This window comes from Dreissena polymorpha, chromosome 5, assembly GCF_020536995.1.
Source record: "Dreissena polymorpha isolate Duluth1 chromosome 5, UMN_Dpol_1.0, whole genome shotgun sequence".
Lineage (NCBI taxonomy): Eukaryota > Metazoa > Mollusca > Bivalvia > Myida > Dreissenidae > Dreissena > Dreissena polymorpha.
This window is the reverse complement of record NC_068359.1, coordinates 73580013-73607763: the sequence shown is the minus strand read 5'-3', so window position 1 is coordinate 73607763 and position 27751 is coordinate 73580013. Positions and strand designations below refer to the sequence as shown.

The 27751-nt window shown below is 34.0% G+C and overlaps 1 protein-coding gene across 1 annotated transcript; it reads right to left on the bottom strand.

Moving 5' to 3' along the window:
- On the bottom strand, nt 1-27751 carry LOC127831343 (uncharacterized). The gene is made up of 7 exons (XM_052356311.1): nt 27692-27751; nt 27175-27333; nt 25822-26128; nt 23532-23759; nt 21625-21752; nt 17501-17739; nt 1-178 (listed from the first exon to the last, which is right to left on the bottom strand). The coding sequence occupies exons 1-7, from the start codon at nt 27749-27751 to the stop codon at nt 1-3; spliced, it is 1299 nt and encodes a 432-aa protein (XP_052212271.1).

The following is a 27751-nucleotide window of genomic DNA, read 5'->3' as shown; positions in this document are numbered from 1 at the left end:
CTATGCTATGGTCCCCGAAAGTGGACATAGAGCCCAGTAGATTGCTTCCGGAAGTGAGCAGAAATTATATGCTATGGTCCCCGAAAGTGGACATAGAGCCCAGTAGATCGCTCCCGGAAGTGAGCAGAAAAAGTATGCTATGGTTTCCGGAAGTGGACTTAGAGCCCAGTAGATCGCTCTCGGAAGTGAGCAAATGTGTATGCTTTGGCCCCCGGAAGTGGACATAGATTCCGTAAGATGCCTCTCGGAAGTGAGCAAAAAAGGTATGATTGGGTCCCCGGAAGTGGACAAAGACTCCATTACATGGTTCCCGCAAATGAGACATGGCGTATAGGGTAAGTCCGCTGAAGAGGACGTTAAAGATATTAGACGGTTGTCAGAGATGGGTTGTAGATTATATGGTAAGTCGGCGGAAGGTGACGATTTTTATCTTTTTTCTATAAAGGTGGTTGATAATACGGTAAAAGATGAAGAAGTACTTGGCATCTGGTCTGATATAGAAAAGACACGCAGCTCCACTTGACGAGAAGCGGAGGCAGTTAACAGAATAGTTTTAAACTTTTGGAAATGCTTTACAAAATTCGTACATAAAATTGTATTCAGACAATAAAAATGTAAAATCAGTATTACTGAATGGTAGTCGAAAAAAGGATTTTCATGAAATAGCTTTAGATTTAAATACGTTGTGTGATCAAAATAATATATAGCAATATGTCCGGAATGGATTCCAAGAGCAAACAATGAAAAGAGCGACTATTTAAGTAGATGTTTCGATTCAGATGTCTGGCAGATAAAGCCATGTTATTTTATAGCATTAGATACCACATGGGGTAAACATTCAGTTGATGGATTCGCATCGCATTTAAATAATAAATGCAGAAGGTTAATTTCCCGATGGTGGGTTCCAGGAACAGAGGCAGTAGATGCCTTAGTTCAATATTGGGGAAGCGATGCAAACTGGTTAGTTCCGCCACCTAGGTTGGTTCCGAACTGCATGGCTAAGATGATATCGGATAAAGCAAAATGCACCCTTGTTATCCCAAAATGGGCAGTTCGCCCTATTGGACAATGCTGATTTCGTCCGACGGCATATTTAGAGATTTTGTAAAAGATTGTCAAATTCTTGGTAGAGATTGTACGATTCCTGGAAAGGAAAATAACGGTTGTTTTGGTGAAAATATATTATTATTTGATATGATAGCATTAAGATGCATACCATATTTCATGTATTGATGCATTTATAACATATGCTTGACAGGTATTGGTTTGAGCGAAACTCTAAAAAAGCGATTAGAGGACGCGGGTTTGCATGGGCAACACATAGATCAAATGGCGGACAGAATGGCTGGATATTTGATGCAATCAAAAGCAGGCAATACGGTGAAAAATAGATTTATTCATTTGAACATTTCAAAACATATTGCGACGAAAATTCGTTAGTTGCAATGCCAGCCGTACCTATATCAGTAGCAATGTACAGGATTCAGTTGATGGATCAAGGAAAATCTAACAACGTTGTTTCATCTGTGTTCTACAGTATCAAATGGGTTCATTCCATAAATGGTGTAAATGATCAAACGGAAAACACCATTGTTAAACAATTATTAGAAGCTTCAAAACGTGATTGTTCAAACCCAGTTCAAAAGAAAGATGTATTTTCTTCAGAAATGATACAGTCATTATGTTTGATGTATGAAAATTCTACTGATGTAATTGATGTAAGAGATTTAGCTATGATCATTTTAGGATATGCTGGTTTAATGCATATGAACGAAGTAAGTGAACTTCGTTGTAAATACGTTCAATTCAAATCTGATCATTTAGTTATTGATGTGTGCCATTGCAAAACTGACATTTATAGAAATGGTTCGGAGATTATAATTGCAAAAGGTACAACTACAGCTTGCCCATATGGAATTTTAGCAAAATATATGTCATTAGCAAAATTATGTAATGAATCAAACGATTTTTTTGTTCAGCTTTTCGTTCTTAAACTGTATCCTCTTAAATTAAAAAAGAGAAGAAATTAAGTTACACACGAGTAAGAGAATGCATTGTTTAATTAGAAATTGAAATTAGTTGGTCCCGAACTTAACCTTGGTACACACTCACTACGAGCCAGTGGAGCCACTAATGTGGCAAATACTTCTAGCGTTTCTGAAAGATGTCTTAAGAGGCATGGGAGATGGAAAACTGACATAGCAAAAGACGTTTATGTTCAAGATTCTTTAGATAAAAGATTATCGGTTACAAAAACTTTAAACTTGTAATTTGCTAGATATTGTAAATTCGTGTATACTACCGATGAAACCATATGTATGAATTGGAATTTGATGTTTATCCTACTATACTTTGCATGGTCTATATGCGTCTCTCGCAAATCGCACAACATAGTTGTTGTTTATGTTTGTTTGAAGTTTGTTGCTGACGGACATGAGAAAACAAACCGGTTTTGCAAGTTTGTTTGTGTATTTATAGAAATAAATAGCGTTTGATTTCAGTTCTAGCGAAGTCCTCAACGTGGCAACATCAAATTCAAATTCATGTTATTGTTGTTATATACAAGATTATGTGTGTATATAAATATATAAGACCGTCATTCCTATATTCTGAAGAATGGACTAAGTGCATGGCTACGGTTCACACGTTTCTTCCTTGGTTGGATGTTCCCACCAGAGAAAAGTAAAGGGAGTTTTTCGTGGGCGACTACCATTGTTATGATGAATAAAGGGTTTAATCTGTAGTAAATCGGAAAAGAAAATTACTTTATGGTAATGCGGTTCAATTTTAGACAGTTATTTTTAAGCTTGAACCAGTAAAAAGTTACAAAAAATACAACATATTTTACCTGGGCATACACTTATGCGCAGAATACAAATACGTGCATGATTTATACTTGTTAGTATAGATTAGAAGTTTTGTACTTGATTTATAAAAAGCAAGTTTTTAATGAAGCTCTGTGAACATATTGCCATAATATATGCGTCTCTCGCAAATCGCGAGATTATAATTGCAAATATTCTTGCAAAATGAGCATTAAAAAATGTTGAATATAATAAACAAAAAGGTAACGATTAAAGCCGAAGCTATCCTTTTTTGTAGATATTAGTAGGAACAAAAGACATATGTTAGTCTATTTAAAGGGGCATTTTCACGCTTCGGTAAATTGACAAAATTTAAACAATTGTTTCAGATTCGCAAATTTTAGTTGTAGTTATGTTATTTGTGAGGAAACAGTAACATTTAATACCATACTCTAAAATATCCATTATATGCATCTTTTGACGATTTAAAAACCTGAAAATTATAAAGCGTTGCAACGTCAACGATTGAATAATTTGGAGAGTTTTGTTATTGTCGCTATATTTTGTGATAATACGAAAATTTCTTATATATAGTATAAAATTCACCACTCATTGTATGAGCGCGTATGGCCGAGTGGTCTAAGCGATAGACTTTAACTCCAGGGGTCAGTGGTTCGAGCCCAGTTGAGGGTAACTTTTTTTCTTTCTTTGATTTTATTCTCGTTTTTTACTGGAGCTTTTTAGATCCAATGTGTACATTTATCAATATAAAGCATTTGATGTCAAACTTCAATGCATGCCAAAATCGGTGTAATGGCCCCTTTAAGAATCGTTGACCTTTGCCTTTTAGTAAATTGCGTAATTGGAATAGGGGTCAAAACTCATTGTTCAAGCAGAAGTAACATATTGTAATTACTTCTTGAATTTTGTTGTTGTAGAACAAAATATTTTGAGAATTAACTTTTTTGATTTATTTAATATTAAATATTTTGGATACATATCGTACAATATGTTTTTTTTTCAGGTTATTGACTTTTTGAATTGGTTACTTATATATTAATATATTTACATCTTGGTTTTTATAGAATGTGTATATGTTCTGTTTATATTTGGGTTTACGTATTTACGTTGAAAATAAAAATCGGTTGGGGGATTACTTTGTTGGTGTTATTGTATTATTATGATTATTATGACTAATTTTATTACTATTATTAATCTATGTTTTAGAGGTTCTTAAAAAAGGGCACACTTAAAAAACACTTACCCTTTGTGGTCTTTTTTTAAACCAGAATATTGTTTAGTATCGTTTATTTTATATCATACACCAGCTATAAATAACGTGTTTTTTTTGTGTTGTCTAAATTACGAACAAAGTAAGCCCCCCCCCCCCGATTTCATTAATTTAGCAACATATTTTTGTTTCGTTACATCTCGTACTTTAATTGATTCCCACACTGGTTCGATACCTGGCCATACTCTCGCTACCGATACCGGCGATGTCGCTCGATTCACGAGAATGTGTGTGTATTTCGAAGTGTATGAGCGCAGAGTCTACATCATGTGCCGACCGCGAGTGTGCCCCATCACTCCTACCGAATTAACCGATTTATGCCTAGTTGACTCGCCCATCCTTCTAAATTGGATCAATTTATTTCCAAAATTAGGGATGTCAAGTATATTTATTTCTATATTTAGAATATTTCATAAAGAAATTCTTTTTAAGCAAACAGCGCAGACCCAGATGAGACGCCGCATTATGCGGCGTCTCATCTGGGTCTACGCTGTTTGCAATGTCCTTTTTTCAGGACGCTAGGCATAAATGGGTTAACTTACTAGACTCACGGAATTGGGGACGAATTTTGATTTAAAGCTGCTATTTCCAGCGTTTTCGTTGTTACTAAAAGAATATGTCAATTGTGATGTGGTGATAACCAACTAAACTCACATGCTGCCGGGAACGGGAACTGTACCCGTGTCGCCTATGTAAGGATCGAGTGTCCTAACCACTGGGCTAGCTGGAGAGCCAATCAAGAGAATAGCTTAGAGATGCGGTTTAGACCAGAGACTGATTAGCTGTCCACTGCAGCTCTCTCATCTGCCATAACAATTTTAAGGCTGATTCTGCTTGCCTGCAGCCATCTGATATTGCCCGTCTCCGACTCCCTATAAATAGCGTAAATAAGCTGGTATTGGCATACGAACGTGTTATTGTAATGCTTAATTGACACTTGGTTTGCCTTTTACGATATTAATATTTTTTAAACCAATTTCATTGAAAATAAAGCACACACACAAATTTATATATATAATTAAATGCTAAGCATCGTCTATTCCAAAAAGTCTTTGATGATATACATCATGGATATTTCTTCAAATATTGGCAATTAAAATTATCTCCTCTTTTGTTTAATGCACCTGTACTTTATTTACTGTACTGCTATTTTTCTTTAATTACACTCCTCTTTTATTAAGTTTTACACTCCTCTTTTTATCTCGTGGCCTCGACTTAGTAACTCGTGGCCACGAGATAGAAAAAAAGAGGATTGCATTTTAAAAATAGAGGAGTAAATATCACCTCTATGCCACCGTACATTATCGATTGTTTGAGGTCATTTTAGAAAAATATCTTATGCCACGCGAGTTCTATCGCTGTATTTTGACTAACTCTTTAATTTAAAGGTCATAAAAGACACAAACCCGTACTCATTTATCTGCAAGATGAGTGCATGAACTCCAATTGAAGTCTGACATCGATATCTTATATAAAATGCTATTCTATCACACCCGCGCAGAAAGTTTACGGGTTTCAAGCATATCCAAGTTTGAATTTAGATCAAGTGGGATCAAAACTAGGTCATCAGATAGCTTAAGGTCAAATGCTAGAAACAAAACAAAGTATTCGATTCAATTTTATCTCGTTATCACTCTAGTTGACACATTTTCTGCAAAAACCTTAATGTTACTTGGCCAGAATGTTTATACTGACAATATAATAGGCCAAGATCGAATCTAGCTCTATTTGGATAAAGAACTATGTTACTAAATCACGTTATAGACAAATATTGTGACCACTCTAGAAGCAATATTTTAAGACTCAATTCGGCTTAATCTTGGTTTGAAACTTAAAAGTTCAAATTCATAAGCCAAGTTCGAACCTCGTTAAAGTGAGGTAAAACAACTAGGTCATCTGGTGAAATGTTAAAAGAAACACTATAGAAGCCACATTTATGACACATTCGCGATTAAACTTCGTGAGAATATTAATCTGGAAAATGTCCAGAACAAATTTGGGTCAAATGAGGTCTTTTGTAAAAAGCAGTTTCGAAAGAAAAAATACGACTTTCGAGTTGTTTAAATTGCGCGTACACAAATCTTGAACCGGAGATACGAAATGATTTACCTTTTACCGTAACCGATCAGTGATTGTTGTAAATCTTACTTTGACATATTTAAACGAATCCAAAGTAAGATATGAAAACAGTATATGGCAAACATATACAAACTGACTTCGTCGATTAAGATTTGAGAAAATAAGAAAGAAAATATTCAATATAACCAAAGAGAAAAGTTGTTCAGTGTATACTAGGCAAGATTTATAACACAAGGGACGCAACACATTTTATATATTTATAGATAATAACACCGTTACGGGCTGCCGTGGACTCTTATTTTAACTTATTCGGCAAAATGTATCCGAAGTTGTACCAATATGGGTAAATTGCGCACCTTATGTAACGGCATCTTTGAAACGATTGATGTGTTCATTCATCCCGGATAATGAATATATAAATATATATATCGGAATAGTGAAATTCTATTATCATTATCATTTTCAGAGCAACGCACCACAATAATAAGAATTGGCACTATAATGAATGAAAGCTGGTAGTTTTCGTCCTTCGTCTCGGCGGTTTCCGCTAAACATGCGCGAAACATGAAACGGATACACATTTCTTAATAAGCGTCATTAGAACCCGCCAGAACGAAAACCCATTGGCACCAACTCGCCATACAAGGACCGTCCTCGCGGGATATTTAAGTGTCTTTTTGTCGTTCTGGTGCGTACAAAAGTTTAGAATCGTCGCCAATGATTTATCGTTGTGGCGAGTAGGCGCGTTCGAGTTTGACCTTTGTATCAAATGCTGCCTTGTATATAACGACCATGGTACAAAAAGTAGTCACGATAAAAAAGTGTAAAACTGCCATATGCATGGTAACTGCACATTCGAGTCATTACAAATTTGGTATGATCGGTGAGTTTTCGTTATTTTTACTGAAGGTCATTCGACAAGTGCTTGCGAAGTCTTAAGTTTTTTCTCAGCTAGTATTCAACGGATACCTTTTTCAGCTAGTATTTAACGGATACCGAGTAAAGACCAAACAAAGATATTTTGCAAAAAACATCTTAAAAATAGGATTTTATGGGTCGGCCAAATTTTGTTTTGTTCACTTTTTTTGAAACAGGAGTGCCAATAATCTATTAAACGAAATGAAATGAATAAAGATATTCAATGACAAATATATTTGTAATTATTCATGCAATATTCTTCGTTATAAGACAACGTTAATTGAGAAATTATGATTGAATGTAGGTAATATGATAAAGAACTCAATCTGGAAAACCAAACGCAGTTTATATTTGGCACCAACAAAAAATGGAAATTATTTTCGGGGTATTATTTTTGTTGATTTGTTATTTGATTTTCGTTAACCAGATATCGGCTATTTTTGTTTCCTATTTAGTGATCAGCTTTATACGTTAAACCATTTTTTACATAATGGGTTTATATGACATCAAAGAAGTTGAGTAATTGTGTTTTGCAAGATAAAAATAAAAGGAATTTAGAAGGTAATTTAGTGTTTGTTAGGAATCAATGATTTGTTTTTTATCAAATGACTTTTTGTCGATATATTATATTATATCGACAAAATAAATATGCTTTACTTTCAAATGAAACATGTTGCATTTTAAGGTAAAATTTCAATACTTACAGGACAATGATATCTGCTGACAAGCTGGAATAAAAACAAATCGTATACGAAACGATAGAATAGGAATTTCCGACAATGCCTACTTCTTTCTGTATCGAATTCTGCTGGACTGAAAGTTCACACGTAGCTAGTTATCATAAATACCACACAATTATGCTCGTGTTCACGACGTGTCGGTCACACCACCTTTGTCATAATATTTTGTATATTTTTATGTTTAAAAACGCATCCTTGGTAATATTCAAGAATATGACTTGTTTAAATGTTTCGTTATGAGCTATTTTACGTATTTAAAATTACAAAATTACAATCAACTAGTCAAGTAGTTGGATTGGTGCATGCGGCGAAATGAAGAAGATTATGAAGTTGTATGTTCGTTTAGTGCAAAGTGCTATATATTAGCAAACGGAATTTAAAACATGTTTTTTATTTCATCAAAACATTTTTTCCGAAAAAACCCATAACAAACAACACATATGCAATGTCATAGAAAATAATATACAAACCACGAATAATATATGCATGGCAAAAGACGATTTTGATAAATCAGTTTTCAAGTTGATTGTTGTTCTGAAATATTTTGTCTATGTCGAATTTTAAAGACACGAATTCAATTCAGATTCAGGATGGAAGCGATCAGCGTATCGAGTGATGACGTCAGAGCCAACGCTGACGTAATGTGTGAATAACAGAAGTAAATTAATACGACAGAGAGGATTGGAAGAAACCGGAAGTAACTTACACGTGCTGTTTTCCGACAAAGGCTGGATGAACAAATGTTGGTGACAAAGTGAACAAATAAATATATTTTTGATGATGCGTATGAGTTGAAGCTTAAATCGTTTTTCAAATTTGTGTTTATTGCAAATCGAAACATATTGCGTCTTGCATAATGGTCAACAAACGAGTATATTCCTTTGTATAAAACGCCGTTACAAGAATTTAAACAAATGCCGATTTAAATAATTCCATTGAATAATTTGTGCAAATGTTTTATTTGTTAAACCACTTGGAAACCATAAGGGCTCATAATTTTATGTGTTACTGAATGATAAATCATGAGTAAAACTTGACCTTTGATACCTCGTGATGCGATACCAGAGATATTATCATATGCAACAGTAATTTATTATTTGGTGTGTTTCGTTTTATATTGCTACTCTGATTAGTTTATTTAAATCACGCACATGGGGTAAAAAATTGCCACGCCAAGGATTATTAATCAAGATTGATACAGTAAATATCGATACATGTCAAAAATATTCTTTTCTGAAACCGCGAGAGTCAGGAGTTTGATGTGTGGTGTGTAACATAATATATTTATCCTCTTCTAAGTTTGTTCAAATCATGTACATGGGGTCAAAACAAACTACGCACATGGATCAAATGACTATATAGACCTATATAGTGAAGAAAACCTTAGAAAACGCAATGGCCGAAGGTTTAATATTTGACGTGCGACCTTTTATGGTGGTCCTCTGCTAAATTTTATTATATTTAGCCCCTACGGTCAAATTAGGCCTCACTTTTGGGGTTACTTTTTATGTTTATAGTAAAACATTTGATATGTTAAAATACTGTCTCAAACCACATTAAGTCTGTGTCATAAAGAGTAAAAATCCTTATAACAATACAGTTAATAAACAAACATCACACACTCTTAAAATAACAGGTTAGTTTCTGCGTGTTTCAGGAGAGAGACCTAGGGCCTTTGATAATGTGTATTGTTTAAAAAAGATGGCAGTTAAACAGTCTTTATATTTCGTGTATTTAAAAGCGAAACTTACGTAATTTATTATCAATTATTTCATCATCATCGTCTTCTTACTTTATAACATACTTGAAGATTTTTTTAGCATGACATTTTTGTACAACTACTATACATATTTTTTATTTAACGTCAACGACGTTAGTATATATTCGCTCCTTCCACTACAAACATAGAATTATTATTGATGTTTACCAAAAAATTATTACCGATGTATTATACCAACAAAATATATCATCATGTGTGGTGATTAGCCGTAACTCGTCGCGTCACTCATAATCTAGATATGATCTGAAGCTTTCAACTCTGAAACAAAATTATTTCTCTAAACAATCACTGAAACAAGAGCTCGTGCAGAATAATAAACAACCTACTAGTATTTCGATTTGTTTTATCGTAATACTGTACCATTTTGTATCATTTTGTGGACATACAAAACTAAACATGTGTATACGTTTATAGTTTAAAATGACTTGGCATGTATTATATTGATCACACACTGTGTACGTACTTGCCTTCAAAACGGTGGTTGATATGAAAGAATGAGAATGTAAAGTGGTATATCGACGGTATTTCACACGAAATAAAGCCATGCATTTTAACAATACATTTGTTCACGTTAAAGACATAAATTTAATAACATTTGATACACGGATCTAGTGGAATTAGGATTCTCACATATACCAAATGGACAAGTCCTTAATATTTTTTATAACAATACTATTTTATTATAAATAGTGAACGTCAATACGACGGTAATTCCTATACATGTCATTCCTTACAATTGATAACTGTTTCCAAAAATTCTTCACAAGTGAAACATTTATTTGACTGAGCGTTAAAATGCGATATCTATATTTTAAACAGCCATTGGTTAAATAAATATTTAAATATTTAAAAAAGGAAATTGTCATTTCGGAAAATGTAACGTCGTATCAGCGACCGATACATAAATTATATGTCAATGTATTATTTTTGTATAAACAGTTTAAAGACAAACCAATGATTTTTGTTATCCTTATCTGTTTGTTACTCACTCACAGCAGCTTCAACAACAACAACAATTACAGCTACCAACTGCGTTGAATACATTTAAATTGTGAAACATTTTGATTATATTTTAAAACAATTCTCAAATAATCAATTAATTAGTATAGTACATTTAGACAACCTGCCAGTATAACAAGAAATAACACATACTTCAGTAAAGCAACGATCATAAGTTTGTTAATATTTACATCAACAAATCGTTTAAATTATGAGTGCAATACATATCAATAAATTGCTATGCAAAATTGATACACATGTAGTAACGCATAGTGTATTCAGTCACCATAATTCATACGGGTAGAAACACAAAAGGTGAATAGTGACTTTAACAATTATTTTTGTGTTTAAAATATAAAATATTAACAGATTAATCACTGGAAGGCATGTATATATGTTACATTTGTGTTACATTCAATATATTTTGAAACACGATTGTCTAAGTTGTTCTGGGTGATATCAATTTTAACATACATTTCGAAAATTATTTTTTGTTTGCATTCTTATTTAACGAATGAAATGCAATACTATTATTTGACATTTTGTATGATTGTGAGTGCGTGTGTGTGTATTTCGATATATATGAGCTCGTTCCGCTTAAGGCTGCATTTTGTGAGAACCCGGAGTATGTCCCAGACCTCCAACCTAATTAACATACTAGACTCACACCATTTTGGACGCATTTCGAATTAAAGCTGCAGTTTACAGCTATGTGTGTTTTTACTGAAAGATATTAAATACTTTGGTGTTGTATTGTGCTGTGTTGATCAACCGGAGTAACTAGAGGGAACACCCAGCTGTTGATTTTAGTGACCACCAACCAAACTAAGATGCGGACAAAGGAGAATAAAATACAAAAATATTTGTCAGCCGAACTTATATGCAATGTTAACACACACACACAGATTTCTCAAATAACACATTTTGGTAAAATATAATACTTTTAGATAAAAATAGTTTTATTTTATTTGCCAAAAGGACAAAAGTACACATTAAATTACTATACATAAAAATAAATTTAAATGTAAGATGTCTAAGAACGTAAGAACAACAAATATCATCATGACGGTTTATTATAAACACTCAGGAAAAAATGTCAATAAATATGTCTATGAGCAAGCTACCTTACAATAAAAGTCAAATTTTCAATCAAATGAAATCGCAAAGACAATGGTATATAACTCCAAACAAAAATTGTATATACTCAAAACAATAACGTATTATCCGTCGATCTTCCCTTTAAAGTTTTATAATATTCGCGCAAGTAGTTTTTGTAAATATTACCTGCATCATTAAACATGTGTCAAAGATAAAACACAATGAACGTCTTAGCATGAGTATGTATGTTTTCAGAATCTGTTAGCGCCGTTGTCCCAGATATTTTACTCGAACCTTATTGTTTCATTCGACAGAAGGTGACTAAAATTAAGATACAAAATATGGTCCAATGTAATATACATTTCAATATGCTTGTATCATTCTTTTAGCAAGAAACACCACAATAAACACTTACTTCGTCTATAAACACGAACATCATTAATTGCTATTAAGAGCATATTGACAACATCATAGTTAATTACGCATACTTTGGAACAAAAACGCCTTTGAATACGTATATATTGTAAACAGTCATGCGAGCGTATCATATGATTGCACTACATATCAAATAAATGTCAATGTCATTTTGATACACAGACATTTAAGTAATTTCAATAAATGAGCTAACATAAGAGTACAATGTCTCCTTATGACGGAATGCCCTGCTATTTGTTGTTGTTTGCCATACCATACGCAAATAGTTAACCTAGCATGTAGGTACCTTTCTTACTGTTAATATACATAAAGCCCATTTCACTATTCGGACATTGACCTTTAAGAGAAGGCAATAGTTTGTGTATTCGCCACGCTGTCTTGATAATTTTATGATAGCATGTGTCAATTTATGTTGGACTTCTATCTGCACTAATCTTTTCAGTAAAATCTGATTTTGAATATTTTTACTGTTTGGGTTGTTTTATATTAAGGTTCAGCTCTCGACTTTGTTTAGGCAAACCTCTTTGTTGGATTCAATCGAAAATAATAATAACAAAATATTGACGTACCAATAAGAACCAACTGTGCACAAAATAGCTGATTTAGTCCTATATTTCTATGAAGAGGATTTTATGTGTGATTTATCCTACCAAAATAAATTATATTTGAAGCAAATGTTTAACCCAACAAGCAAATATATTAATATTTTGAAGATAATTAATACTTTCCTTTCAACATAATATCCCTTAAACTTTCATTAAATAGGTATACTATATCATATATAGATGATTCATTCATAGACTTACGCTTAGTAATGCCATATTAAAAATTAAGTGGTAAGTTGTTAGGAATTTTTAAATAGGAAACCTTAGAGACGTCACGTGATCTATATTTAAATGACGCAAAATATTGATATAGTTATTGGCGACACGGGATGAGTACCGGATCACTTTAGACAAAAAGTATTCATTAATCAGGTAGACGGCTATGCACGCTATTTGAGTCTCGATTTTTACGGAGAAGCACCCAACCTCCATTAAATATTATATACCTTCATTATGGCAATGTGAAATATATATGGGAAATCGTTTATAGGGGTCACATGATGAAAAATATACCCAATTTATTCAATATGACACGATACTTAATATGCAGAGAAGACTGATATGAGAATATACAAATAAATGAATACACGAATATCATGACAATTTGAATATGAATACAATATAAAATCAAATAATGGCAATAAGAAATACAAAAGCATATCTCAAAAATTACAAACGTAATTATTATTTTATTCAATACTTTCAACACATTTAATATTCAATGACGCATTATTTAAAAAGGCTTAACAATGTAGCAAAACAATACAACAATATATGACTGAACGAAATTAAAACACTTCAAAATACCGTAAAAGCAAAAAATATACAGAACAAAATAACGATGAATCAATCGATTGCAATATTTACATACTATTCTGAATATCCGAGGAATAGTAACAGAATAAATATATATTGATATCTAATGAGAGTATTTCTATCGTTGTCTGATAGGAAAATGTTTCAACATAAAGTAATATGGCTTTATATCTAGTGATATTATTGCAATCGTATCGGCCAGGTTTTATGCTGCGAGAATGTTATATATATATATATATATATATATATATATATATATATATATATATATATATATATATATATATATATATATATATACATCTCCAACACATCGCCAACGTTAGAACAATCTACATACACAGAAACTGAAGGGACAGTTACATGAACATTTATTTACAAAAATGAAACCAAGTTCGCGCGTTTTGGGTCACAGTATTGTTTGACACGATCGATCTCTTATTGATAAAAAATAAATATTTTTATGTTAGGAATTGTGCACTTTATTTCTGATAACAATGTATCAAATTGATACAGCATTTAATTTATGAAGTTATACAAATATTTAATACATAAACAGAGAATAAATGAAAATAGAATCAATAAACAAATGAACAAATAGATGAATGAAAAATCACAGCGAACAAATATCTCTCTTTCGGACTTGATTGTAGCATTACTGCAAACAACCTACTTAACTAAAATCTCCCGCGTGGGTTAGCCAGGTAGATACATACAAACAGAAAGATCATATAAATAACACTTCGCCCCGGAGTTTCACCTTTGTCCACGTTTACTATGAATGAAAAAAGCAGGGTACAAAGGAACCAGAAATGAGTAACACATTCCTATCCAAATTCTTCCCCATATTAAGAACGTCCGAGGGTAGTCCGGAGAATCGAAAAATTCCGTGACTTAGGGTCAACGGTCTTGACCCGAATAAATATGAATAAGTTAGTGGGTGGACGTATCAAAAGTTAACATGTATACTCACGTGGACAATCACGTGGGATCACGTGGGATATGAATTTGGAAATGCCTGATCGCAATTCTAAGAAATCTAGACTTAGCCCCTACCCACATACCCTGAAATGATATTTAAGAACCGCGCAAGACTAACTAGCCAGTGCGTGTTCTGATATTGTTTCAGGTCAGAGTTGTGTTACTATTTACTTATTTTCACACTTAAATTATTGTCTGCTGCATATGAATATTATTATACTTAAACTATTGTTCGTTACTTTCATTTATTTTAAGTTCGATATAGGGTATTTAGGAAAATTACTTTATTGCACAATGCCCGGAAAAGTATAGGGATTCTGGTATTCATAATTGTCGCTATTTTATGAGTATTATACCAGCAAAAATAAAAGTACAGTTTTCTCATGAATTAACAACTCCGTTGTTTTATGATTTGATTGAACAATTTTAACGTTGGGAAAATAAGAATACTATTTTGTATGATTTGTTAATTTATAATGATTATCAACTTCGTCGCATATATGTATAAATATATATTCCACAAATAATATTTGTGCATTCAAATATTTATGTTGTTTTGATATATTATATAGTGCGTGTTCTGATATTGTTTCAGAGAATAAAATGGGCTGTTTTACACCGACTTAGTAATTTACGTCTCTCAGGCACCAGAGAGTATTAACGCTTAAAACTCATTGAACCAGAAAAATGACAGAAATAGCATTTGTAATTTAAGGAATATGATATTTAGACAGACAATCTAAGGACGGACAGATCTGTTAATTATTAAGAATTGAATAATGTGTCATACAACAATTCATGAAGATCCGGGTATACATAAGATAAAATGAAAAATCCAATTACATTTAAAGTAAAATCGCGAATGGTATAAGCCAGATTAGGCAACAGTGTAACTTTTTCACCAAGAATACGTGTCTTTAGTCTATCATACATTGACAAGTCGAGCCAATCATACTTGCAAAATAGTTCCAGGTGTTCAAGCTCTCGGAGATAAAAAAGCGAATGCGGCACAAGTGTCACGCGGTTACATAGTACTAGTTTCCTTAAATTCTTACAGGATGACAAATCCAGTCCATTATATTGGCAATCTAATTGCAATTCATTCAATTCATTAAGACCATCCAGTGTGTTTGGCAACACCGTAATTTGCTTGTCTAGAATAAGTGTCCATAACCTGTGACACAATGACACGTCAAGATCTTCATATTTACAAAATAATACCAGGTGTTCAAACTCCCGAAGATCACGAAGCGAATGAGGCACAAGTGTCACGCTGTTACATAGTTCTAGCTTTCTTAAACTCTGACAGGATGACAAATCCAGTCCATCATATTGACAAGCTAATTGCAGATCATTTAATTCATTAAGGCCATCAAGTGTTTTTGGCAACACTATAATGTGTTCAAACAGAATAAGTGTCCTTAATCTGTGACACAATGACACGTCAAGATCTTCATATTTACATTCTAAGTGCAGGTGATCAAACTCCCGAAGATCACGAAGCGAATGCGGCACAAGTGTCACGCTGTTATATAGTATTAGTTTCCTTAAACTTTGACAGGATGACAAATCCAGTCCATCATATTGACAAGCTAATTGCAGATCATTTAATTCATTAAGGCCATCAAGTGTTTTTGGCAACACTGTAATGTGTTCAAACAGAATAAGTGTCCTTAATCTGTGACACAATGACACGTCAAGATCTTCATATTTACAAAATAATTGCAGGTTTTCAAACTCCCGAAGATCACGAAGCGAATGCGGCACAAGTGTCACGCTGTTACATAGTATTAGTTTCCTTAAACTTTGACAGGATGACAAATCCAGTCCATCATATTGACAAGCTAATTGCAGATCATTTAATTCATTAAGGCCATCAAGTGTTTTTGGCAACACTGTAATGTGTTCAAGCAGAATAAGTGTCCTTAATCTGTGACACAATGACACGTCAAGATCTTTATATTTACATTCTAAGCGCAGGTGATCAAACTCCCAAAGATCACGAAGCGAATGCGGCACAAGTGTCACGCTGTTACATAGTATTAGTTTCCTTAAACTTTGACAGGATGACAAATCCAGTCCATCATATTGACAAGCTAATCGCAGATCATTTAATTCATTAAGGCCATCAAGTGTTTTTGGAAACACTGTAATGTGTTCAAACAGAATAAGTGTCCTTAATCTGTGACACAATGACACGTCAAGATCTTCATATTTACAAAATAATTCCAGGTGTTCAAACTCCCGAAGATCACGAAGCGAATGCGGCACAAGTGTCACGTTGTTACATAGTATTAGTTTCCTTAAACTGTGACAGGATGACAAATCCAGTCCATCATATTGACAAGCTAATTGCAGATCATTTAATTCATTAAGGCCATCAAGTGTTTTTGGCAACACTGTAATGTGTTCAAACAGAATAAGTGTCCTTAATCTGTGACACAATGACACGTCAAGATCTTCATATTTACAAAATAATTCCAGGTGTTCAAACTCCCGAAGATAACGAAGCGAATGCGGCACGAGTGTCACGCTGTTATATAGTACTAGTTTCCTTAAACTCTGACAGGATGACAAATCAAGTCCATCATATTGACAATGTAATTGCAGATCATTTAATTCATTAAGGCCATCAAGTGTTTTTGGCAACACTGTACTGTGTTCAAGCAGAATAAGTGTCCTTAATCTGTGACACAATGACACGTCAAGATCTTCATATTTACAAAATAATTCCAGGTGTTCAAACTCCCGAAGATCACGAAGAGAATGAGGCACAAGTGTCACGCTGTTACGTAGTACTAGTTTCCTTAAACTCTGACAGAATGACAAATCAAGTCCATCATATTGGCACATCAAATTCAGTTGATTCAGTTCACGAAGACCATCCAGAGTTTTTTGGTAACAATGTAATCTGTTTATCCAGAATTAGTGTCGTTAGTCTGCGACACTCTGACAAGTCAAGGTCTTCATATGTGCACGATAATTGGAGGTATTCAAGCGTTTGCAAATTATGAAGAGTATTTGGCACAAGAGAAACTGTATTACATAGATTTAGTATCCTCAACATCTTACATGATGACAAATCCAGCCCGTCGTATTTGCAAAATAATTCCAGTTGTTCAAGCTCCCGAAGATCACGGAGTGAATGCGGCACAAGTGTCACGCTGTTACATAGTTTTAAATTCCTTAAACTCTGACATGATGACAAATCCAGTCCATCATATTGGCAAATCAATTGCAAATGATTCAGTTCACGAAGACCATCCAGACTTTTTGGTAACAATCTAATGTGTTTATCTAGAATTAGTGTCGTAAGTCTGCGACACTCTGACAAGTCAAGAACTTCATATGTGCACAATAATTCAAGGTGTTCAAGCACATGGCAATTTTGAAGGGCATTTGGCACAAGTGACACTGTATTACATAGTTTGAGTATCTTTAAACTCTGACAAGAAGACAAGTCTAGTCCGTCGTATTTGCAAAATAATTCCAGTTGTTCCAGCTCCCGAATACCACGAAGCGAGTGCGGTACAAGTGTCACGCTGTTACATAGTACTAGTTTCCTTAAACTCTGACAGGATGACAAATCCAGTCCATCATATTGGCAAACTAATTGCAGATCATTTAATTCATTAAGGCCATCAAGTGTTTTTGGCAACACTGTAATGTGTTCACGCAGAATAAGTGTCCTTAATCTGTGACACAATGACACGTCAAGATCTTCATATTTACAAAATAATTCCAGGTGTTCAAACTCCCGAAGATCACGAAGCGAATGCGGCACAAGTGTCACGCTGTTACATAGTACTAGTTTCCTCAAACTCTGACAGGATGACAAATCCAGTCCATCATATTGACAAACTAATTGCAGATCATTTAATTCATTAAGGCCATCAAGTGTTTTTGGCAACACTGTAATGTGTTCAAACAGAATAAGTGTCCTTAATCTGTGACACAATGACACGTCAAGATCTTCATATTTACAAAATAATTCCAGGTGTTCAAACTCCCGAAGATCACGAAGCGAATGCGGCACAAGTGTCACGCTGTTACATAGTATTAGTTTCCTTAAACTTTGACAGGATGACAAATCCAGTCCATCATATTGACAAGCTAATCGCAGATCATTTAATTCATTAAGGCCATCAAGTGTTTTTGGCAACACTGTAATGTGTTCAAACAGAATAAGTGTCCTTAATCTGTGACACAATGACACGTCAAGATCTTCATATTTACAAAATAATTCCAGGTGTTCAAACTCCCGAAGATCACGAAGCGAATGCGGCACAAGTGTCACGCTGTTACATAGCATTAGTTTTCTTAAACTTTGACAGGATGACAAATCCAGTCCATCATATTGACAAGCTAATTGCAGATCATTTAATTTATTAAGGCCATCAAGTGTTTTTGGCAACACTGTAATGTGTTCAAGCAGAATAAGTGTCCTTAATCTGTGACACAATGACACGTCAAGATCTTTATATTTACATTCTAAGAGCAGGTGATCAAACTCCCGAAGATCACGAAGCGAATGCGGCACAAGTGTCACGCTGTTACATAGTATTAGTTTCCTTAAACTTTGACAGGATGACAAATCCAGTCCATCATATTGACAAGCTAATCGCAGATCATTTAATTCATTAAGGCCATCAAGTGTTTTTGGCAACACTGTAATGTGTTCAAACAGAATAAGTGTCCTTAATCTGTGACACAATGACACGTCAAGATCTTCATATTTACAAAATAATTCCAGGTGTTCAAACTCCCGAAGATCACGAAGCGAATGCGGCACAAGTGTCACGCTGTTACATAGCATTAGTTTCCTTAAACTTTGACAGGATGACAAATCCAGTCCATCATATTGACAAGCTAATTGCAGATCATTTAATTTATTAAGGCCATCAAGTGTTTTTGGCAACACTGTACTGTGTTCAAACAGAATAAGTGTCCTTAATCTGTGACACAATGACACGTCAAGATCTTCATATTTACAAAATAATTCCAGGTGTTCAAACTCCCGAAGATCACGAAGCGAATGCGGCACAAGTGTCACGCTGTTACATAGTACTAGTTTCCTTAAACTCTGACAGGATGACAAATCCAGTCCATCATATTGACAAACTAATTGCAGATCATTTAATTCATTAAGGCCATCAAGTGTTTTTGGCAACACTGTAATGTGTTCAAACAGAATAAGTGTCCTTAATCTGTGACACAATGACACGTCAAGATCTTCATATTTACAAAATAATTCCAGGTATTCAAACTCCCGAAGATCACGAAGCGAATGCGGCACAAGTGTCACGCTGTTCCATAGTATTAGTTTCCTTAAACTTTGACAGGATGACAAATCCAGTCCATCATATTGACAAGCTAATCGCAGATCATTTAATTCATTAAGGCCATCAAGTGTTTTTGGCAACACTGTAATGTGTTCAAACAGAATAAGTGTCCTTAATCTGTGACACAATGACACGTCAAGATCTTCATATTTACAGCATAATTGCAGGTGTTCAAACTCCCGAAGATCACGAAGCGAATGCGGCACAAGTGTCACGCTGTTATATAGCATTAGTTTTCTTAAACTTTGACAGGATGACAAATCCAGTCCATCATATTGACAAGCTAATTGCAGATCATTTAATTTATTAAGGCCATCAAGTGTTTTTGGCAACACTGTAATGTGTTCAAGCAGAATAAGTGTCCTTAATCTGTGACACAATGACACGTCAAGATCTTTATATTTACATTCTAAGCGCAGGTGATCAAAATCCCGAAGATCACGAAGCGAATGCGGCACAAGTGTCACGCTGTTACATAGTATTAGTTTCCTTAAACTTTGACAGAATGACAAATCCAGTCCATCATATTGACAAGCTAATTGCAGATCATTTAATTCATTAAGGCCATCAAGTGTTTTTGGCAACACTGTAATGTGTTCAAACAGAATAAGTGTCCTTAATCTGTGACACAATGACACGTCAAGATCTTCATATTTACAAAATAATTCCAGGTGTTCAAACTCCCGAAGATCACGAAGCGAATGCGGCACAAGTGTCACGCTGTTACATAGCATTAGTTTCCTTAAACTTTGACAGGATGACAAATCCAGTCCATCATATTGACAAGCTAATTGCAGATCATTTAATTTATTAAGGCCATCAAGTGTTTTTGGCAACACTGTAATGTGTTCATGCAGAATAAGTGTCCTTAATCTGTGACACAATGACACGTCAAGATCTTTATATTTACATTCTAAGAGCAGGTAATCAAACTCCCGAAGATCACGAAGCGAATGCGGCACAAGTGTCACGCTGTTACACAGTACTAGTTTCCTTAAACTGTGACAGGATGACAAATCCAGTCCGTCATATTTGCATAATAAACAAAGTTCGTTTACGCCATCTATATCATAAAGTGCATTCGGCAAAAGAATAACATGTTCACCCAGACTAAGTTTTCTAAGTCTTGGATACAAACAAAAACATAGCCAAGCATGGATGTTTTTTAATCGATTGTTTTTTGGGCCATAATAATAACGTAGTGCTTTGCGCACTTTTCTCACATCTTCTCCAAAGTCAATCCATGTCAGCCCCACTAAATCCAATCCATCACAAGCGCAATTTAATTCCAGTTCCTTTAGTTTGGGAAAACGTTGAAACGTAGTCGGTGTCAATGAAACGCGTGTACACAAGGAAAGTGTCCTTAGACGAATATACGTTGAAACATCTAAATTATCGTATCTGCATTTTAGTGTAAGATGTTCAATATTATGTAGATTGCGTAGTGTGTTTGGTAACAAAGAAACCTGTTCACATAGAAAAATGTGCGCAAGATTAATGCACATGGACAAGTCAAGACTGGCGTACTTGCATTGCAAATGAAGACGTTGCAGGTTACATAGGTTTGGCATAGAGTTCGGTACCACTGTGACCTCTTCACCAAGAAAAATAATTTGTAGCATATGACAAGATGACAGGTCCAGAAAATCAACTTTGGAATTTATAAAAAGCAAAACTACGTCTTTTAAATTGAATTGCACGAAAGGTGACAGTGTCACTCGTTTACCGAACATTACCTTCTTAAGACGACTACATTCATTTAGTTCCAGTCCATTACAATTGTAGTCAATTTTAATACTCTCCAAATTATGCAGATCACATAAAGCATCCTGCGACAATGGCATCATGTTTGTCTTTGAGGTGTCTGAGAAAATATAAAACAAACCTGTGTCATTTACACTGAAGCCCAAACAAAGTTGCTTCAGAGTGTCAAGATGACGAAGTGCATTTGGTAACACTGTCACATGTTCATCGAGCTCAAGCTTGATAAGCTTTCGACAAGATGACAAATCCACAGCACATTTGAATCCTGTTAGTGTAAGCTCTGTCAAGTTCTGAAGCTGGCGAAGTGAATTCGTGTTTAAGGTAATCGGCCCACTAATGGATAATACTTCTAGCTTGTAATGTGAAGATAAATCCAATACTAAACTACTAATAACATTGTGTGATTTTTCACGCGCAGGAGTTGAATAAACGAGTAACTGTTTAAGACTCTGAGCTGAGGATGACAATGTTTCCTTAAACATATATTCAGACAACTGAGTTGCACAAATCGCTAAATATTGAACGTTTGACTTGTTTGTTGACAGAATGCGTTTTAAACTCTTTCTATGGAGATAATCAATAAAGTTAAAATTACTTAACTGCAAGCAAATCGTTTCTTCTACAATTTTGTTGGCTTTTGCCTCCCAATAACCAGAAACGATCATGTTTTGATACAACGTAACATCGATGATATTACTATACGCAGTATCCGTTGGTATTGTGTGACTCCTATCCAAAGCTTGTGATAATTTATTCGCAGCAGCAATATTTAGTCCGCAGAGAAACGTGAATACACGATCTATTTCAAAGCAAACTTTTATGTCACTTTTCAAAAATTCATAAAGTGTATCATAGCTTGTTTTCACATTTCCAGCGATATGGACTGCAGCCAGAAATTCTTGAAAACTTTTGTGTATGAATGAACATGTCGATGGTTTGTTTGACATGGTAGAATATTCTCGTTCAGACAAAATGCCGACTTTAAGTGCAAACTTCACTTCTTTTGCAGACAAATATTTCGATAACTCTTTGTTGGTAAATACGAGAGAACGTTCCCTTTTTTCTAAAAACAATAAACAGAACGCTGCTTCTGAAATACGTTCGATTTGATCCAGGTTAGGTTTGAGATGTTTTAAATCCTTGAAACACTGGAACGGAGGCTGATGGAAATATTCTGCTGTAGTATTCACCTTTTTAAGCATGCTATCCAGCAGACTGCTGTATATTTCGCAAGTTGATCCTTTTAGATATATTTTATCCACCCACAAACACACAGTTATTGTGAGCAGCACTGGTGTCAATAATAAATCGTTCAACCGATTATCTTCTATGTACATTTGGAAATGTTGGTTTTCTGTGTCAATGTTTTCATGAACGACACATTCCAATATCCGTTTACTCAAAATAAAAGGGTCATTAACGCCTTCAATTTCGAGTAACGAGTCAAACTGGGATATCTTGAGCCGCTCATCGGACATCTTCCAGGGTCTAGTGGTAACCAAAACTGAACACTGGAATGAAGAGACCACCAAAGGTAAAGCACATTCATTGTCAGGAGTAGACCATTCGTCCAAACCGTCTTCAACTACAAGACTAGTTTCCCTTTGCATGATGCGTTGAAGAAGAAAGTAGTGGGCATTAACTTTATCTGTATCATCGTATATTTCTTTAATGACTTGCTCTTTAATCAGCTCCGTTATTTTTGTTTCCTTTCTTGACTCCCGCAGTTCAACAAAAAAGACAAATTTATATTTACTCAATGTTTTTACGTCGACGAAATATGTTTTCTCTTGAAAGCGTGCGGACACAGAAGAAAACTGATTACACCAATCAAGAACTAATTTTGCAGCAAATGTGGACTTTCCTTTGCCAGGCTCACCTTGTAAAAATATCCGTTTCTTCGAGTCCTTGTCCGTGTGCAGAAAATCCTTATACGTACTGACTTGATGTTTCTTCTTTCTTGACCCATCGCTTTCTGTTACTATTCGGCGTATTTTGGGGGCTACATATGTTTCTTCTAAAGATCGGAAATTTTTAGGCATCAATGGGGACACAGCTACCTTCCCATATTTCTCTTGGTAATGCTTGATCAATTGCTCTCGAAAATCTTAAAAGTTAAAAACATAGTTAAAAGTAATGTTGTATTTGCCTGCCTGGTTTAGTGTTTTTGGAATGTCTTTTTTATAAAGCAAACAAGTTTCAAATGACAAAATATTTCCGATCACATTTGTCGTGTAAAACAAAATAATTTTGTGGTAAAAGAACCTAAAAATTTATTTGAAACACCTTTTAGTGTTTCAATCCTCTAAGGACATGCCACTGAAGTACGTGAATTGCCGTATGAATTCGTAATTGTGAATGTTATATTCATTTCCTAATTTTGTCTCACTACACATCGTAATGCTATTGGTTATTAGAATAATTCTATAAACAAAAGGATTGTAATGAGACTCGAGGTTCTCGTCAACAGTTGTACACATTCGTAGCCAAATATTGGATATTGTGTTATTTATACTGGTTTGTATATCCCCCAGTCTATACTGAGGGACCTATTGTTTTTGCCCTGTCTGTTTGTTGGTTTGTTAGTTTGTTTGCGTCAAACTTTAACATTGGCCATAACTTTTGCAATATTGAAGATTGCAACTTGATATCATTAATGGATGCATTATGATATTTATTGTTCTCCTCCATAAGTCAGGATGTTTCTTTTTGATATAAGACAAACCTTTACCTTTTACATTCTATGTCAATAAAAACCATTAATGGATGTTTGTTGTTCTAAAGTCTCATGAAAATAAAAAGCAATTGCGTCGCCCATTGTTTGCGTTTTTTTACAGAATTATTATTGAGTCAGACTGAATTGAACTGATGCATTATTGGACTAAAACGTTTCGATAATATTTATCTAATGCGTAGTCTTAAATTTCATGATTATGAAAACATTTCCGGACTTTGATGATGTTCTTTTTTATTTTTGCATCGCTAATTTGTTTCATATACAATTTTAAGTGAAAATCATATTGAGTAGACATTCTTGAACAAACAAATGGTGTTTGTTTTACTTTCTTTTATTTTATTTTTATTTTATTTTATATATTTGCTTACTTTTTGAACATTGTTGACTTACAGCTCGTTAAATAATAAATCTTCCTTATTGAATAATAACTTGCACGAATATTTGCTTTAACGACTCTCAACATACTCATTTTAGCATTCTAACAACTATTTGCGTAATAAAATTTAACTTTGATAATATATGTTACTATATTGGTCGCATGATATTGAGTTATTAAGGCCAACGTGTGATGTTTCTATATAATCGCTAAACATGTATATGCGTATCGCTTTAGAATGCACGGATAGTCGCATGCATACGCCTTTGCACAGCCTTTTCAGTAAATATGACACCCAGTCATTGTTTAGTATATTTAATGGTAACACAATTGTTATCTTTAATGTCGAGTCTAATGTAGCCTAAACACACACTTTTTTCTTTCAAGCTTGTTGTACGTACTGTTGTACTTACTGTTGTACTTAATTGCATGTACGTGCCTACTCATAAATATTAAAATTATGAGTCGCTTAGCCATATTTTCCTTGTAAATTTGAAACTTACTTGTTTTATTATACCTTATTAGCAAATGTATATTTCATTCTCGTAGACATAAGTCCTTAAATGTGTCCATGCTCGAGTTTGCTGCTGATTGGTTTCGAAACCGTGTGTTTTTGAACTCTACATTCACACACGTTTTATTACTTTTAAAGGCTTTTAATCTAAAGTAATCTCTCTTTAAACTTGTTGTAATGTTGATTGTGTTTATTGAATAGTGTACATTCATAAGTGATTTTAGGTTCAAAGAAGGTTTTAAAAATATAAAATACAGGTATCATGTTTTGTCTTGACATTCTGTATTTCCATACGCCTCATTCTCCATCCTTCGCAATGTTTTTTTTCAGGATGAATACTGTAACCGCTAACTAACGACTGGTTATTGACTTGGAGTCGTTTCAATATTCCGCGTATAGGTATTTGTTAACAAAAGCAAACGAATGCGTGATTTTGATAATTATATATTGTCCAATTGGTGTTTATCCAAGTGAATGTAGAGATAAATGATCAAGAAATATGACGCTTAAGACCTATTAAATATAATACAACATATATTTACCTTGAACACTTTGATCGTAGTTTGTTTCTTCTCTGTTATGACGGGAGTCGATCTGGTTATGTTCAATTGCCTTTTCATAAACATCTTGACGACTGTATAAAATCTCTATATGTTCACTATGAGTTTGTAATTGTGTCTTTGTTTCTTCAAATACGTGTTCCACCTCTGTTAATTCCTGCTGTAAACCATTGACTACCGTTTGTAATTGTGTCTTTGTTTCTTCAGATGCTTGTTCAGCCTTCCGCAGTATATCTTTTAATAACTGGCATGCGTCCGATTCAGAAATGTTAAGGGGATCATTTTCTAACTGTTCAAATAGAAAACAGCACATTGTTTTAATTTAAAAAAAGTTTGATGATTGAACTGTTGATATCGTTAATAAATGATATCTTTAAAGAAGAAATGAAAATCAAGCATTATATTTTTTCAATATTTTTATATATAAATAAAAATTAAAATACGCCATTCTGCTGTCAGAGTTTCAACACATGACTATGACTGTGTGATATCGTTATCCGCGATAAACGCTTGTATGATCATAACCGCATCTAGGCAACACAATCGATTAGAATTATTAAATTATCGGAGCAACCTTAACAAAAGTTTTCATTAGTCAGCAATACAACTACACAAATCATTTATTTCTCAGACGGCGGTAATACTAGTTTTAAGAAACGCATTAAATTTGATTGTACACTAAAATATTGTATACGTTTGTATAAGAAGAGTATATAAAACTAGATTACCTCAAATGGTAAAATAAAAAAAGGTTAATTTCATATTTTTTTAACAGATCGGAAATCAAGCGAATATCACCAAAAAATTGAGAAAATGATATTTTGGACATCATTGCGCACCGCGATTAAGTAAATGTCGTTTTCGTGTGTAATATGTTATTAAGTTACTTTGTCGAGGACACTTGATGGGTTAAACCTCTGTATGTTGATTATATATTATTTATATACTCGTATAAAACTATATTCTATGCATGATCGGCTTTAGGATACTTTGGGAGATATTAACATTCATAACAGGCATGCTTATTAATTGAAGGGATAAACACCAGTCCGTTCTTAGCCTTAACCACACTAATTAAAATGGTTCGTATTTTATTAACTGAAAAACAACAACACAATGTTAGTGTTATCAACTGTTTTCTTCTAAAATTTAAATATAAACGATTGATGGCCACATACTCAAATGTGCCCAACGTATGTGTTTGAAAATAATTTCGACGGCGTATATAATATGGCTATTTAATTTTATTCTCAGAATATTACTGAGAGCAAACTGGTTTTCACTTCAGAAACACATGTAATAAAAATATGTCAATATAACGCATATTATGTTTACCTGATTTAATTTTCTGACTGCATCTTGTGCACCACTATCGTGCAATAGAACTCGTGAATCACTGAGTAATGTGACCAATGTTCGGAAATAGTCCTGAAGGTCAGTGCTCGTCACTTTCAAATCGGAAGAATGTCGAACTTTTTTGCTGATGTCCCGCGCCTGTAACAAATAAAGCTGTTTACTTCAATACTATGGTGTGTTAGATTCAACATACTTTTACTTGTATGTTTTATAGAATAGCATGATAAAATAGTTAACAAACTGATCAACGAAAATGTTTATGTTCAACAATCTTATTGTTCTTTTTAATGTTTTGTTTGAAACTCGTACACAATATATAAACATTATGTTTGTTTCAGATTTGCCAAAATAAACTTATGTATTGTATGCGTTTTTAAAACGATATTTGAAATGGTAAAAATACCTTTGTTAGAAGGCAGGACGCCTTTTGCTGCTGTGGAGCTAACGAAAACGACAACGAATTATCAAAGTATTTACAATTCAATACAACACTGACAATGCCATTGAAATCTGTATCCTCAATAGAACACACTCCTATATACCCGTCCGGAGGCAT

Coding starts and splice junctions, on each gene's coding strand:
- LOC127831343 (XM_052356311.1), bottom strand. CDS start 27,751: ATGCCTCCGGACGGGTATATAGGAGTGTGTTCTATTGAGGATACAGAT. Junction 26,129..27,174: donor CAGTCAGAAAATTAAATCAG/GTAAACATAATA, acceptor CTATTTGAACAG/TTAGAAAATGATCCCCTTAA. Junction 179..17,500: donor ACATATGAAGACCTTGACTT/GTCAGAGTGTCG, acceptor CTCACTTCCGAG/AGCGATCTACTGGGCTCTAA.